The sequence below is a fragment of the Muscardinus avellanarius genome (assembly GCF_963383645.1).
Source record: "Muscardinus avellanarius genome assembly, chromosome: 11".
Classification (NCBI taxonomy): Eukaryota; Metazoa; Chordata; class Mammalia; order Rodentia; family Gliridae; genus Muscardinus; species Muscardinus avellanarius.
In genome coordinates, this window is record NC_137797.1 from 65,117,394 (window position 1) to 65,133,663 (window position 16,270).

Consider the following 16,270-nt stretch of genomic DNA (forward strand, 5'->3'; position numbering starts at 1 on the left):
AAAAAAAAAAAAAAAGCCAAGCGTGGCGATGCACGCTTGTAATCCTAGCATTTGGGAGGCTGAAACAGGAAGATTGCAGTTCGCAGGCAGCCTCAGCTACATACTGAGGCCCTCCACAATTCAGTGAGACCCTGTTTCAAAAATAAAAAATAGAGCTGGGGGTGTAGCTTGGAGGTCGAATGCTGCTGGGTTCCATCCCCAGCCCTGCAAAATAAAGAAAAAATAAATGTCATGCTAGGCCAGGCGTGGTGGCGCATGCTTGTAATCCCCGCGCTTGGGAGGTTGAAACAGGAGGATTGCATAGGTTGGAAGCCAGCCTCAGCTACTTAGTGAGGCTATCAGAAACACTAAGTTTTCAAATAAAATATAAAATAGGTCTGGGAGTATAGCCCAGAGGTAGAAAGCCCCTGGGCCAACATCCCCAGTACCACCAAAAAAAAAAAAAAGTCATGCTAGGTTACTGTACACTTCCTCAAATTTGCAATTCAATTCTTCTATCTTAGCCTCTCAAGTACTGGGGTTACAGGTGTTTGCCACTGTGCTTATCCTTTTTTTTTTTTTTTTTTTTTTTTTAATTTAGAAATAGGGTCATATGCCGGGCGTGGTGGCGCACGCTTGTAATCCCAGCGCTTGGGAGGCTGAGACAGGAGGATTGCGCAGGTTCGAAGCCAACCTCAGCTGGTTTAAGAGACCCTGTTTCCAAATAAAAAATATAAAATAGGTTTGGGAGTGTAGCCTGGAGGTAGAAGGCCCCAGGGTTCCATTCCCAGTACCACCAAAAAAGGAAAGAAAGAAAGAAAGAAAGAAAGAAAGAAAGAAAGAAAGAAAGAAGGTCTTATGGTTTGGCTTTGTTTTAAGTCATGTGTGTGTGGTGTGTGAGAGAGACAGATAGACTAGGTATGAAACCAGAAACATTCTACCTCAGAGCCACACCCCAGCCCTATTTTATTTTTTAGTTGGAAACAAGGTCTCACTGAGTTGTAGAGAGCCTCACAGAGTTGTTGAGGCTGGTCTCAAATCTGCAATCCTTTTTGTCCAGTCTCCCAAGTACTGGGATCACAAGCATGTGCTACCATACCCAGCTATGTGTTATTTTATTTTATTATTTTGCTGTACTTGGGATGGAGCTCAGGGGCATTCTACCTCTTGAGCTACACCCCCAGCCCTATTTTTTTATTTTTTATTTTGAAACAGGGCCTCACTGAGTTGCAAATGGCCTCACTAAGTAGTAGCTGAGGCTGCCCGCGAACCTCCATCTTCCTGTCTCAGCCTCCCAAATACTGGGATTACAAGCGTGCACCATCGCGCCCAGCTTTATGTGTTATATCTTGAAGAATCAGAGTGTGGGAAGAAGTGAAGTTTATGGATCAGTTTGAGAATTCAGTACCTGTATTTGGTCAGTCAGAGCAGATTTATTTGGTTTTGGATGCAAGTTGTATGTTTTGAGGAGTTTGCATTTGATAGAAAATAAGGCACTTCCATTTTAAGCATCTTTCTTCCTGTACAGGAGTATGCACAGGATAAAAAAAGATATTTGTTAGTATTGAGAGTTTGGAGGAGAGAATTGAGGGAATGATGAAGACGGGAAAGGTTTGCAAATGTATATGACACTGAGTTAGAGGGGTCAGTGCCGCCTGCAGATATACAGCCCCATTTGTGCACTTGAGCATGGCCTGAGGGAGCATTGGTCTGATGAATACAGAGAGAGATGGGTTTTGATGGAGGTAATTTCCCTCAGATGGGTCTCTTTATCTCATGAATCAAAACCTGTCACCAAGGAGCTAAAGATGGAGTGAAGTTTATTGTACGTTTGTTTCTATGTGACACCGTCACGCTAGAAGGGTCAAGTGAGAGAGATCATTAGAACTGTGTTGATTTACTGGGCCCCTTGTGTACTTTCCCTTCGGGGGAAAGAGGAGAGAGGCTCTAGAGGGAAACTGAGAGGTTCTGGGGTCGGGAAGGAAGGGCAGGCTGCTTGTAGTGAGTTGGGGGACGCTGTATTAGTGCTCCCCCAGAGCTCCTGATGAGTTTGGAGCAGATGCTCCGCCTCTATCTCTAGGAGAGGCCCCAAAAATCTGATTAAAAAGAGAAGCTCATGGGAAATCTCTCATACTAGCCTTGGTGGCTAGAGAAGTTTATCGTCACCCCCTTTTCCTGGTCCTTGTTCTTTCCTCCCCTTTGAACTCAAAAGAAACTACAGGAAATTTATTTTATTATTCCATTGCCCCATTTCAAGATGTAGCAAAATAAAGCACAAAGAAAAAGACTGTCTCCCCACATGGCAAATGGACATAGGATTTGTGATGAAGTTTGTAAAGGGTGTAGCCTTTGGGTTTGTGCTAAGATAATATCTAGGTTCGGCAGTAGTACTTCTCTGATTTGAACTTGCTGCAGTACTCCTAGCACTGAATGGAATGAGGGGGGTGCTCGCAGTGTTGGTTCAGCATAGTGTTGATCTAGTCTTGCCTCTCCCCAAAAGGGATGTTCCTTTTATTCCCTCCCAAACTGGTTCTGGTTCTCCTTATGAACCATTAATCCCTTATTCACTTTTATCTTAGTGGTAATAGACGAAATCAAGAAAACTTTCTCCCTTAACTTTAGAGTGAAAATATTTGGAGGCCTGTGTTTATTTATTTTTTATTTTTTTGGTGGTATTGGAGATGGAACCCTTCTACCTCCAGGCTGCACTCCCAGACCTATTTTATATTTTTGAAACAGGGTCTCTTACGCCAGCGCGGCTGGCTTCGAACCTGAGCTATCCTCCTGTCTCCGCCTCCCCAAGCACAGGGATTACTAGTGTGTGCCACCACGCCCGGCAGGGGGCCTGTGTTTATTAGAAAGGCTTTTGATTCATAAGGGCCAGTTAGCCACATTAGAAACAAATCAGCTGAAAAACCTAGATTGCTAACTGCAGTCTTTTTTCTAGATTTTTTTTTTTTTTTTTTTTTTTTTTGGTGGTGGTGGTACTGGGGTTCCTGGAAGCCCTTCTACCTCCGGGCTATGTTCCCAGACCTATTTTATATATATATTTTTTTTTTAATTTGGAAACAGGGTCTCTTAAGCCAGCGAGGCTGGCTTCGAACCTGTGTGATCTCCTGTCTCTGCCTCCCAAGTGCGGGGATTACAAGCATGCGCCACCACGCCCGGCCTCTCTAGATCTTTAATTTATAAAATGGAAGCAAGTGGTATGGTAGAAAGGAGATGTGATCCTAGTACCGACCCAGTTATATGAGTGACATGAAGATGATTAAAATAATTTACAAGTACTTTTAGCTGAGGATTTTGGTGAACATTCTCCCTTGGGAACTAAACATTTCCTCTAGTCTACTATTCTTCCAAAGAAATACTTATGTAAGATAGCAGAAGTTTTGGTAGTTTTTGTTTATTTGTTTGGTTTTTTTGGTAGTAGGGGATAAACCCAAAGGCGTTCTACTTCTGAGCTATACCCAAGCCATTTTTATTTTTTTGTTTTGGAACAGGGTCTTACTAATAGGTTGCTGAGAGTCTCAGCCTTGAAAATAATGGGATTACAGGCATGTGCTACTATACCTGGCTCAAAGTGGTTTCTTGAGTAAAGTTTCCAGGAATCCAGTCCTGGCTCTGCCGCTTGCTATTTATTCATGAGATTTGGGGCAAGTTACTTAATCATTCTAAGCTTCAGGTTTTTTTGTTTTTTGGTACTGAGAATGGAACCCAGGGGCATTCGACCTCCGAACTATATCCCCAACCCTATTTTTTTATTCTTTATTTTGAAAGAGGGTCTTATTGAGTTGCAAAGAGCCTCACTAAGTAGCTGAGGCTATCTGCAAACCTTGATCCTCCTATTTTAGACAGCTCAGCTACTTAGGCCCTCCAACTTAGTGAGACCCCATTTCAAAATCAAGAATAAAGAATAGGGTAGGGGGTATAGCTTAGAAGTCGAATGCCCCTGGGTTTCATCCCCAGATCCACAAAATAAAAAAAGAACTTCACATAGCACTTGGTACATAGGGAACACTCAAATAGTACTAATACTACTATTGCTTTTTTTTTTTTTTTTTTTTTTTTTGCACTGGGGATTGAACCCAGGGGCATTCTACATCTGAGCTACATTCCCAGCTCAATTTTATTTACTTATTTTTATTTTTTGAATGTGTATTGAGGATGGAATCTAGGGGCCTTCTACCTCTTGGCTACACTACCAGGCCTATTTTACTTTTTATTTGGAAACAGTTTCACTAAATTGCTGCTGAGAAACTCAGTAGGTAGCTGAGGCTGGCTTTGAACCTGAGCAATCCTCCTGTCTTAGCCTCCCAAATACTGGGATTACAAGTGTGTGCCACCACGCCCATCTTCCAATTTTATTTTATTTGGAAACAGTCTCACTAGGTTGATAAGAGTCTCAGTACTTGCTGAGACTGTCCTTGAACCTGTGATTCTCCTGTCTCCGTCTCCCAGGTACTGGGATTATAGGCTTGTGGCACTATGCCCAACCAGAACCCATCTTTTCCTTGGAAGCTGGTTTAGTATTTTTTCAGTAGTTGAGATTACATTAATTGGGCACATACTGTGGATTTGCTGATGGTTATGATGAAAAAGGTAGAAAAACTATATAAGCAAATTTATCCTAGTAATACACTATGGGTTTTTTTTTTTTTTTTTTTTTTTTTTTTTTTTGGTGGTACTGGGGGTGGAATCCAGGGGCCTTCTACCTCCGGGCTACACTCCCAGACCTATTTTATATTTTTATTTGGAAACAGGGTCTCTTAAGCCAGCAAGGCTGGCTTCGAACCTGTGTGATCCTTCTGTCTCCGCCTCCCAAGTGCAGGGATTATAAGCGTGTGCCACCATGTCCGGCATAATACACTATGTTTAAATAACTCCTATGTTTAGTGTGTGTGTGTGTGTGTGTGTGTGTGTGTGTGTGTGTGTGTGTGTGTGTATTTTGTTTTGTTTTTTTGTTGTTGTTTTTTGCGGGTCTGGGGATGGAACCCAGGGGCCTTTGACCTCCGAAGCATACCCCCTACTGTATTTTTATTCTTTATTTTGAAACTAGGTCTCACTAAGTTGTGGAGGGCCTCACTAAGTAGCGGATACTGTCCACAAACTGCTATCCTCCAGTCTCAGCCTCCAGAATGCTGGGATTACAAGCGTGCGCCACCATTCCCGGCTACTCCTACGTTATTTAATAACTCCTGTGTAGGATTCTTTATTCCTTAACAGCCATTAAGCTTTCTTGGCTCCCTTCCTACTCACTAGAAAGCAGGCACAACAAAAGGGAGAAAATAACAAAAAATCAAAGACTATGACAGTATTCCTGATGGCTGTGTTCAAAGAACTGGACTAAAGTATGCACAGGTTGCTGGATAGCTACCCTGCTTTTAACTGTAGAGGTAGCTGCTGTGGTCAGAGGGGGAAAGGCTTTCTCTGTTGGGGTTGAAAGTAGATGAATTAGAAAATTCCCATATTAAGCTGGGTGTGGTGGTGGACGCTTGTAATCCCAGCACTTGGGAGGCTGAGACAGGAGGATTGCACCAGGTTTGAAGCCAGCCTCAGCTACTTAGTGAGGCTCTCAGCAACTTAGTGAGGCCCTGTTTCCAAATAAAGTATAAAATAGGTCTGGGAGTGTAGCCCCGAGGTAGAAAAGCCCCTGGGTTCCACCCCAAATTTCACCAAAACAAAACAAAAAAACCCTCATATTTATAGGTCTCTTGATTACCTTGCTTCTTGGGGGAGGATGTTTATGTGTGTTACTAGGGATTGAACCCCCAGGGTCATTTTACCTCTGAGTCATACCCCAGCCCCTATTTTGTGTTATATTTTGAAAGGGTCTCACTGAGTTTTAGAGAGATTCACTAAGTTGCTGGGGCTGCTTATGAACTTGCCATCTTCCTATTTTTTATTGTTTATTTTGAAACAAGGCCTCACTATACCCCCAGCCCTATTTTTTATTGTTTATTTTGAAACAAGGCCTCACTGAGTTGCAAAGGGCCTCATTAAGTAGCTGAGGCTGGCCACAAAATGCAATTCTCCTGCCTCCGCCTCCCAAATGCTGGGATTACAAGCATGTGCCACCATGTCCAGCTCCTGTTTTATTTATATTATTTATTTATTTATTTATTTATTTGTTTGTTTGTTTGTTTGTTTATTTTGGGAAACAGGGTCTCTTAAGCCAGCGCGGTTGGCTTCGAACCCCTGGAACTGGCTTCCAACCTGCGTGATCCTCCTGTCTCCGCCTCCCAATTGCGGGAATTACAAGCGTCTGCCACTACGCCTGGCGTTTTATTTTGATTTTGAAACAGGGTCTCGCTAGTTTGGTGAGAGCCTTACTACTTGCCAAGGCTGTCCTCCAACCTGAGATCTTCCTATCTCAGCCTCCCCAGTACTGAGATTACAGGTGTGTGCCAACATGCCTGACTACCTTCCCCCCTCCCCCTGGTATGAGGGATTGAATTTATGGGCATTCTACCTCTGAGCTATACTCACAGCCCTATTTTTAATTCTTTTATTTATTTATTTGGTGGTGCTGGGGATGGAACCTAGAGGCTTTCTACCTCCGGGCTATACTCCCAGACCTATTTTATACTTTATTTGGAAATGGACTCACTGAGTTGCTGAGGGCCTCACTAAGTAGCTAAGGCTGGCTTCAAACCTGTGTGATCCTCCTTTCTCAGCCTCCCAAGCACTGGAATTACAAGTGTGCTCCACCACGCCCGGCTTTATTCTTTATTTTAAAGCAGGGTCTCATTAAGTTGCAGAGGACCTCACTTAGTAGTTGAGGTTGGCCATGAACCCAGATCCTCCTGTCTCAACCTCCCAAGTACTGGGATTACAAGCTTGTGCCACCACACCCTGCATTGCCTTTGCTTTTGACTCTGTGCTTTGTGGACACCCAAAGATTACTATAGACTAGAAATGTAAATTCCTTGTGGTTTACGGGGCGGAGGATCCAGTCTTGAAGCACCACATGGAAGCTAATTTAGAAGAAATTGACCTTCCCTGTGGTAAGAGTATGGTTGTGTTTCTGTGGAGTAGAAGTGTGTCGAGGTTATGAGAGGATGGGAGTTTTGGATAGATGTGCCATGTTTTAGGAAATTCTTCTGGGGAGAAAAAAGCCTGGGAAGCCTATTGGATATTTACTAATCCGGAAGCTGAGTTTTGAGTTACTGTTGACTGGGTATGAAGGGAAAGTGATAAAGGAGAAAATAACTTTAAAAAACTTAAACTGGGCGTGATGTTACACGCTTGTAATCCCAGCATTCGGGAGGTTGAGACTGGAGGATCGCAGTTCACGGGCAGCCTCAGCTACTTAGGCGCTCCACAACTTAGACCATGTTTCAAAAATAAAGAATAAAAAATAGGGCAGAGGGTGTAGCTCAGAGATTGAATGCTCCTGGGTTCCATCCCCAGACCCGCAAAAAAAAAAAAAAAAAAACCTTAAAAGTTACAGTGTTTAGTCCTAATAACAATATATTTAAGGCTCATATATTAAACAGTATTGGGTGGGAACAGTAGTTTAGTCTTTAAAACAGCTATAAGTAATGGTTAGCTCCAAATCATGTAAGCTGAAACATTTGCCTCAGCTAATGGGCAGGCATTGTGAATATCATGAATGCTTAAAAAATACCAAGAGCATGTCTCTCTTAGAGAGATGACTGCAGCTGTCACCTTGGCTGTCCCTTTTCAAAATTATTTCAAGCCTGGTGTGGTGGTGCATGTTTGTAATCCCAGCACTTGGGAGGCTGAGACAGGAGGATCACGCAGGTTCGAAGCCAGCCTCTGCTACCTAGTGAGGCTCAGCAACTTAGACCTTGTTTCCAAATAAAATATAAAATAGGTTAGAGATGTAACCAGGACGTAGAAGGCCCCTGGATTCCATCCGCAGTGCCACAAAAAAAATTAATATTTAAGCTGTTCTGAGTCTTTTATAACTTTGCTGAGTGTTTCAAACATTTTTGCTTTTTTTATAAGTTTTCAGAAATACCATTCTGGCCCTCTTTCCCTTCCATCCCTTGGTAAATGAATGGAATTTGTAAGTAATGTTAAACAAATTGAAGCCAGGTGTGGTGGCACAAGCTTGTAATCCCAGCATTTGGGCAGCTGAGATAAGAGGATCGTGGTTCTCGGACAACCTCAGCTATTTAGTGAAGCCCTCTGCAACTCAGTGAAACCCAGTTTCAAAATAAAGAATAAAAAATAGGGTGGGGGGTGCCGCTCAGAAGTAGAATGCCTCTGGGTTCCATCCCCAATATCGCAAAAAAAAAAGAAAGAAAGAAAAAAGAAATCTAACAAATTGAAAGCCTTCTATCACCTGTAGGAGTTATTCAGTAAAACCTCAGTATTGCATATCTCAGAATTGCCAACATTTCTTGAGCGCAAAGAAGCTTTTTTTTATATACTTCTTACTATTTTTTCATTCTACTTAAAAATATTGAGGTCATACTTAAAATTAAGTGTTTAGTCATTCTAGGTACAATATACTATATGCTTAAAAAAAAAAAAACCCATATGATGATGGCACATGCTTGTAATCCCAGGATCTGTGAAGCAGAGAGAGTAGGACCAGAGGTTTGCAGCCAGTCATAGAAACTTAGCAAGGCCCTATTTAAAATAAAAAAGTCTGGGGTTGTGCTGGGTGTAGTAGCACATGCCTGTAATCCCAGTACTTGGAAGGCTGTGATAGGAGGGTTGCAAGTTCAAGGCCAGCCTCAGCAATTTGGCAAGGCCTTAGCAACTTAGTCCCTGTTTCCAAATAAAAAATCTGGGCATGGTGGTGCATACTTGTAATTCCAGTATTTGGGAAGCAGAGACTGGAGAATTGGAGGTTCATGGCTAGTCTCAGCAACTGTGAGGCTTTGTTTCCAAATAAATAAAAAATAGGGTTGGGATATTGCTTAGAGGTAGACTGCCCCAGGCTTCAGCCCCAGTGCCCTTGCACACACAAAGTCTAGTTGGCTTAGCTTAGAGGTAGAATTACCATGTGTTCAATTCTCAGTACAAAAAATAAAAACAAAAATCTACTGCTGGGTGTGGTGGTACACACTTGTAATCCCAGCATTTAGGAGGCTGAGCAGGAGGATCAGTGAGTACTCAGTGAGGCCCTGTCTTAAAGAATAGCCGGGCATGATGGCGCACACCCGTAATCCCCGCGCTTGGGAGGCATAGAGAGGAGGATCACGCAGGTTCGAAGCCAGCTTCTCTGGTTTAAGGGACCCTGTTTCCAAATTTAAAAGGTGGGGGGGTCTGGGAGTGTAGCCCAGAAGTAGAAGGGTTTCCAGGAACCCCAGTACCACCTAAATAAATAAATAAATAAAATTTAAAAAATAAAAAATAGGGCTGGGGTGTGGCCCGGAGGTAGAATGCCCCTGGGTTTCATCCCAGTACTGCAAAAAAAAAAAAAAAAAAAAAAACCCACTGCATGCTTACTGTGTTAATTTTGGTTACTACAGTAGAATTCCTGAAGCTGGGTAACTTTATAAAGAAAGGAAATTTATCTGGGTATGGTGGTGCATACTTGTAATCCCACTACTCGGGAGGCTGAGACAGGAGGATCACAGGTTCGTGGCTAGCCTCACCTACTTAGTAAGGTCCTCTGTAACTTAGTAAAACCTTGTTTAAAAATAAAAGAGTAGTACTTGGGAGACGGAGACAGACAGGAGAATTGCAGGTTTGTGGCCAGCATCAGCTACTTAGGTCCTCTGCAACTTAGACGCTGTTTTGAATAAAAAATAGATCTGGGAGTGTAGCTCTCAGGTAGATACCCCTGGGTTGCCGGACGCGGTGGCGCACGTTTGTAATCCCAGCATTTGGAAGGCTGAGACCTGGAGGATCACGGTTCGCGGACAGCCTCAGCTACTTAGTGAGGCCCTTTGCAACTCAGTGAGACCCGGTTTCAAAATAAAGAATAAAAAATAGGGCAGGGGGTGTAGCTCGGAGGTCGAATGCCCCTGGGTTCCATCCCCAGACCTGCAAAAAACAAAACAAAACAAAAGAATAACCCTGGGTTCAATTCCCAGTTATGGGGGGGGGGTTAGGGCTGGACGTGTAGCTCACAGGCAGAATGCTCCTGGGTCCAGTCCTCAGTACTGCAAAAAATAAAAATAAGAGTGAGCCGGGTGTGGTGGCGTATGCTTGCAATCCCAGTACTTGGGAGGCTGAGACAGGAGGATCAGAGGTTCACTGCCAGCCTCAGCTATTTAGTGAGGTCCCCTGCAGCTTAGTTTCAAAATAAAGAATAAAATAGAGCTGGGGGTGTAACTCACAGATAGAATGCCCCTGGGTTCAATCCCCAGTACTACAAAATGAAATAGAGATGGAGGTATAGTTTGAAGGTAGAATGCGATTTGAGTTCTATCCCCCAGAACCACAAAGGAGAGGAAGGGAGAAAGAGGGAGGGAGAAAGGGAGAAATTTATTTACCTTAGTATAAGAGGTCAAAGTCCAAATAGCATTATCAGCAAGCACATACATGGCAAATGATATCATGTGGCCAGGCATGGTGGTGCACACTTATAATCCCAGCATTTGGGAGACTGAAATAGAAGGACCGCAGTTTGCAGACAGCTTCAGCTACTTAGTGAGGCCCTTTGCAATTCAGTGAGACTCTGTTTGAAGATAAAGAATAAAAAATAGTTGAAGGTGTAGCTCAGAAGTAGAATGTCCCTGGGTTCCATCCCCAGTACTGGGCGGAGGGGGGGGGGGGCAAAAATAACAGCAGGAGTGTGTATGGTTGAAAAAGATCACATCTCTAGATGGGAAACAAGAATAGGACTCAGGTCAGACTTGCTCTTCTAATAACTCCTCTCAGAAGAACTCATTCAGGGTTTCAGGAGAACTTTCTTAATCCTTTTGAGATTTATCATGCCATAACCAACTCCCACTAAACCCACCTCTTAAAGATCCTGTCACCTCCCAACATCTCTACAGTTGAAGATGAAACTACCATCTCGTGACTCTTTGGAGAATAAACCACATCCAAATCATAGCACTTGCTTATTAGTTTCTTAATCTGTTTGTGTGATCCTTAGGTCTTGTTATGTAGATTGTTTATATATTATAACCAACAAATTAAATGTTCATTCTCATTTACTTTGTGAATAGAGACTAATTTATTTCAACCATTTACTTGTCCCTGATCAGTCGGAAGATGATGAGAAACTGAAAAAGAGGAAGGAGCGATTTGGGATTGTCACAAGTTCAGCTGGAACTGGAACCACAGAAGATACAGAGGTAAAATATACCTACAATGCTTCATGGAGCTGTTGAAGAAAAATGAGAGTGAATACACTGAGTGGAAAAACACTGCTTTCTCCAGCCTGGCATGGTGGCCACACCATGTAATCCCAGTACTTGGGAGGCTGAAATAGGAGAGTGGCAGGTTCAGGACCAGCCTCAGCAACTTAGTAAGATTTTCAGCAACCTAATGAGACTATGTTTCAAAACAAAAAATAATATGGGGCTGGTGGTACACACTTGTAATCCCAATGGAAGGCTGAGACAGGAAGATCATAGGATTGCAGCCAGCCTCAGCTACTTAGTAAGGCCCTCCAAAACTTAGTGAGACCCTGTTTCAAAATAAAGAATGAAGCTGGGCTTTGTGGCTGGGAGTTGAACCCAGGAGTATTCTGTCTCCAACCTACACCCCTGAACTTTTTTGTGTGTATACTGAGAATTGAAGTGAGAGGCATTCTACTTCTGAGCTATCTTTGGAAACAGGGTCTTGCTAGGTTGATGAGAAGCTCACTACTTGCTGAGGCTGTCCTGAAACCTGTAATCCTCTTGTCTCAGCCTTCCGAGTACTAGGATTATAAGTGTGCACCACCATGCCCACTTACGCTAGACTGTGTGTGTGTGTGTGTGTGTGTGTGTGTGTGTGTGTGTGTGTGTGTTACTGGGTTTGGAACCCAGAGGCCTTCTACCTCTGGGCTATACATTCATATTCCTAGACCTATTTTATATTTTATTTAGAAACAGGATCTCACTAAGTAGCTGAGGCTGACTTCGAACCTGCTCGATCCTCCTGTCTCAGCCTCTGAATACACCTCTAGACTTTTTTTTTTTCTTTCTTTTCGGTAGTACTGGGAATGGAAACCAGGGGCATTCTACTTCGGCGCAACACTCCCAGCCCAGCCTTATTTTTTATTCTTTATTTTAAAACAGAGTCTCACTGCCGGGCGTGGTGGCGCACGCTTGTAATCCCCGCACTTGGAAGGCTGAGACAGGAGGATCGCATGGGTTCGAAGCCAGCCTCAGCTACTTAGTGAGGCTCTCAGCAACTTTTAGTGAGACCCTGTCTCCAAATAAAATATAAAAAAGCCTCTGGGTTCCACCCCCAGTACCACCAAAAAAAAAAAAAAAAAAAAAACAGGGTCTCACTGAGTTGCAAAGTAACTAGCTGAGCTGAGGCTGTCCACGAACCACAGTTCTGTCTCAGCCTCCCAGGTGCTGGGATTACAAGCATGCGCCACCACGCCCAGCTTTAACTTTTTATTTTGAAAAATGTTCTCACTAGGTTGCTGAGAGTCTCACTGTGCTGCTAAGGCTGGCCTCCAACATCCAGTCCTCCTGTCACATCCAGTCCTCCTGTCTCAGCCTTCCAAGGATTGGGATTATAGGCATGTGCCATTATTTCAGGCTAGTCTTGAAAATAAGCCATGCAAATTTTAGTCAGATTAGCTTACACTCTCCACTAGGAAAAAAAATAAAAGAGTTAGTATTCCTTGTGCAATTGAGAATAAAATGCCTGACATAAGTATCTGCTTACTGGCTTGGCTTACCATGATTTTTTTTTTTTTTTTTTTTTTTGGTCCTGGGGATGGAACCATGGAACCCAGGGGCATTCTACCTCCAAGCCACACCCCAGCCCTATTTTTTTTTTTTTTATTCTTTATTTTGAAACAGGGTCTCATTGAATTGCAGAGGGGCTCACTAAGTAGTTGAGGCTGTCTGCAAACCACGATCCTCCTGTCTTAGCCTCCTGAATGCTGGGATTACAAGTGTGTGTCACCATGCCCAGCTACCATGATGATCTTGAAGTATACTTAGCTTGTTTTAATTTTGTAATTGTTAAAATAACTCCATCTATGCCAAGGAAATTATTAAGCCAGATGATTGCTAAATAGGTACATTTGGCCTCACCAAGTTGAGGAGGATAATGATTGGAATGGCAAGGAATAGTGGATTTTTTTTTTTTTTTTTTTTTTTTTGGTGGTACTGGGGTTCCTGGAAGCCTTTCTACCTCCGGGCTACACTCCCAGACCTATTTTTACATTTTTATTTGGAAACAGGGTCTCCTAAGCCAGAGTGCGCGGCTGGCTTTGAACCTGCACGATCCTCCTGTCTCCGCCTCCCAAGCGCGGGGATTACAAGCGTGCGCCACCATGCCCGGCTGGAATAGTGGATTTTGTTGGAAGAATCAGTGTATAGAGAAGGAGCCTTACTCTTGAGGAGAGTGGAGTTCACACAAACCAGAGGATTTTTGTTTGATTCCAAAGAACTGTGTGTCAGTAGTCCAGGTGGAATGGCTGAGCACATGTCTCTTCAGCTTTTTAAGTCTACATTAAACCTTCTGTGTGAATGGGCTGGAAAAAAGTCCCCTCTTTGCCAGGGCAGTGTTTGAAGTGAGAATAAAGGACTCAGTATGAGCCTGGCACTTGTGATCCCAGTACTTGGGAGGCTAAGACAGGAGGATCACAGGTTCACGGCCAGCCTCAGCTACTTAGTGAGACCCTCCACAATTTAGTGAGACCCTGTTGCAAAATAAGGAATAAAAAATAGGGCTGGAGGTGGGGTAACTCAGAGGTAGAATGCCCCTGGTTTCAATCCCCAGTCCCACAAAAAACAGAAGAAAAAAGAATGGACTCAGTACTGTTTCATGAGTCACTTCTAAAAGGAAAAGCCCTGCTCCACCCCTAACTTATTTATTTTTGCGTGTGTATGTTTGTGGTACTTGGGATTAAACTCAGAGGCATTCTACCGCCAAGCTACATTCTCAACCTTTTTTATTTTTTATTTGGAAACAGGGTTGACTAGGTTTTTGAGTCTCACTGTGTTGCAATCCTCTTGTCTCAGCTCCCCAAGTAATGGGATCACGGGCATGTGCTACCATACCCACTCACCACCCAATTTTATGCCTTCTCTCCAATGCTGAGCCATAACAAGGAGTCACCCTAAAATACCTTTCCTTCTCAAATTTATTCTGGTATCATTGAAGAGTTGTTTGCTTCTATATGAATTGGAAACCTAAGGTATAGCATTGGCTAATTTTTTGTTTTCTGAAATCTATCTCCCCGTTTTCTTGAAGACTTTTCCCACCTGGGGGCCTATTATTTCCAGACTAGCGCACGCGCGTTGGGGGGGGGGGTTGTGGTACTGGAGATGGAACCCTTCTTGGGCTACACTCCCAGACTTATTTTATATATATATTTTTTTTTAATTTGGAAACAGAGTCCTGCACGATCTTCCTGTCTCCACCTCCCAAGCATAGCCCTCTCTTTCAGGAAATCTTCTTTCTTTCTTTTATGGAATGGGGGGGAGGGTATTTTACCTCTGAGCTACACCCCCAGCCCTATTTTTTATTCTTTATTTTGTAACAGGATCTCACTGAGTTGCAAAGGGCCCAAGTAGCTGAAGCTGTCTGAACCACACTCTCCTGTCTCAGCCTCCCAAAGGCTGTGATTATAAGTGTGTGCTACCACACCCGGCTTTCTCTTTCCATTTTCTACCATCATTTTCTTCCTGTTTCTTCTGTCCCCTCCTGCCTCCCATAATATTTCCTCTTAACCCTCCTTTTTCACTAAAGTTCTAACTGGATAATTAGAGAGATTCAGGAATGAAAGGTCTGCCTACAGAGCTTAAAATCTGGGTTGTTCCTCTTTGGACCTTGTGACAGTTCATGTGAGTTTGGATTACAGCAGCCAGGAACCTAGGCCACTGTTATCTTACCATCTGATTTTTTTTTTCCTTGCTTTTTCTTTTTAGGCAAAGAAGAGGAAAAGAGCAGAGCGCTTTGGGATTGCATGATGAAAAGTTCTTGATGCTTTCTCTTCTCCAGTGGTTTCCATTTCTCGATTCTTCTTGGCCACATATATACATAAATGCACAGCCACGTGCCTACGTCCTGCCTCGCAATGAGGGAGCATGTACCCCAGGTACATCCATGAACTCCAGCAGCAGTTTACTTATTGTTTTTCCAACTTTAAGGTTGTATTTGTGTTTTTAATTATTTTTGCTTGTTAATAAAAAATATAGAAAAGAGAGCAATGTGTTTTATTAGGTGTTCTTTTAAGTTCTTGGAGCCAGAATTAGCCATACAAGAGAAGGAAGAGGATTGCATCTATACTTTAAGCCTATTTATTACCTTCTCTCATACCCAAGGCATCTGATACCTCTTTTATCTTCCCAAAAGAGACCAAATTAAAGCCAGGTGTGGTGGCACACGCCTCTAATTCCAGTAGTTGTGAGGCAGAGACAGGAGGGTGGCAAGTTCGAGGACGGCCTCAGCAAGTAGTGAGACTCATCAATTTAGTGATACCCTGTTTCCAAATAAGAAATAAAGTCCGCTTTGAAGTGTAGCTTGAAGGTAAAATGCCTCTTGGTTCAATCCCCAGTACCACATCCATGATAAAAAGAGGCCAAGTTACCCCTGAATCTTTGCTTTAGCAGGTTGGAGAAACCCATTGAGATAAAATAGGGAGAGCACAGGATATTTTAAGAAAAGATTTATAAAGATTTATAGTTTTCTACTGTAAGTTAGTAATGAAGCCTTATTGTTAGATAAATGGAGTCCAGAGTTTCATAATAAGAATGGCCTTATTTTCCAAGGTGGCCTTGGCGTGATATGGTCTGGTTCCACCAGAAGCCAGTATGTGGGACCTTGTTGGTTTGCAGTTTAGGAAGGTAGATGGACTGGATACCCCTTAGAGATAAAGTATAGAGATTCAAAGCATGATAGAGATGTAAACATTATTACCTAAATAATTGACTACCTAAGCAGTAGGACTAGATGTTGTGTGTGTTGCTGGGGATTGTTAATAAAAAATATATTCCACCTCCAAGCTACACCCCCAGCACGATATTTTATTTTTGAAACAGGGTCTCGCTAAGTTGTAGAGGGCCTCACTAAGTAGCTGAGGTACTCTGAAAACCTGGATCCTCCTGTCTTAGCCTCTTAAGTATTGCCCAGCTCCACTTCTACATTTTTTTGTGTGTATGGTACTGGGGATTGAATCCAGGAATCTTCTACCTCTGAGCTATACCCCTAGACCTATTTTATTTTTAATTTGGAAACAAGG

The 16,270-nt window shown here is 42.9% G+C and overlaps 1 protein-coding gene across 2 annotated transcripts in view; it reads left to right on the forward strand.

Moving 5' to 3' along the window:
* The window catches only part of SARNP (SAP domain containing ribonucleoprotein), a gene marked incomplete at both ends in the record, with an annotated part of 73,962 nt that extends 58,963 nt beyond the window's left edge, over positions 1-14,999 (forward strand). For both annotated transcript variants that reach the window (XM_080705245.1, XM_080705246.1), the window contains 2 exons: positions 11,118-11,207; positions 14,958-14,999. In XM_080705245.1, the coding sequence (XP_080561371.1) occupies positions 11,118-11,207; positions 14,958-14,999 (132 nt within the window). The remainder of the gene's footprint in view (positions 1-11,117; positions 11,208-14,957) is intronic.
* Positions 15,000-16,270: the final 1,271 nt, after the last annotated feature.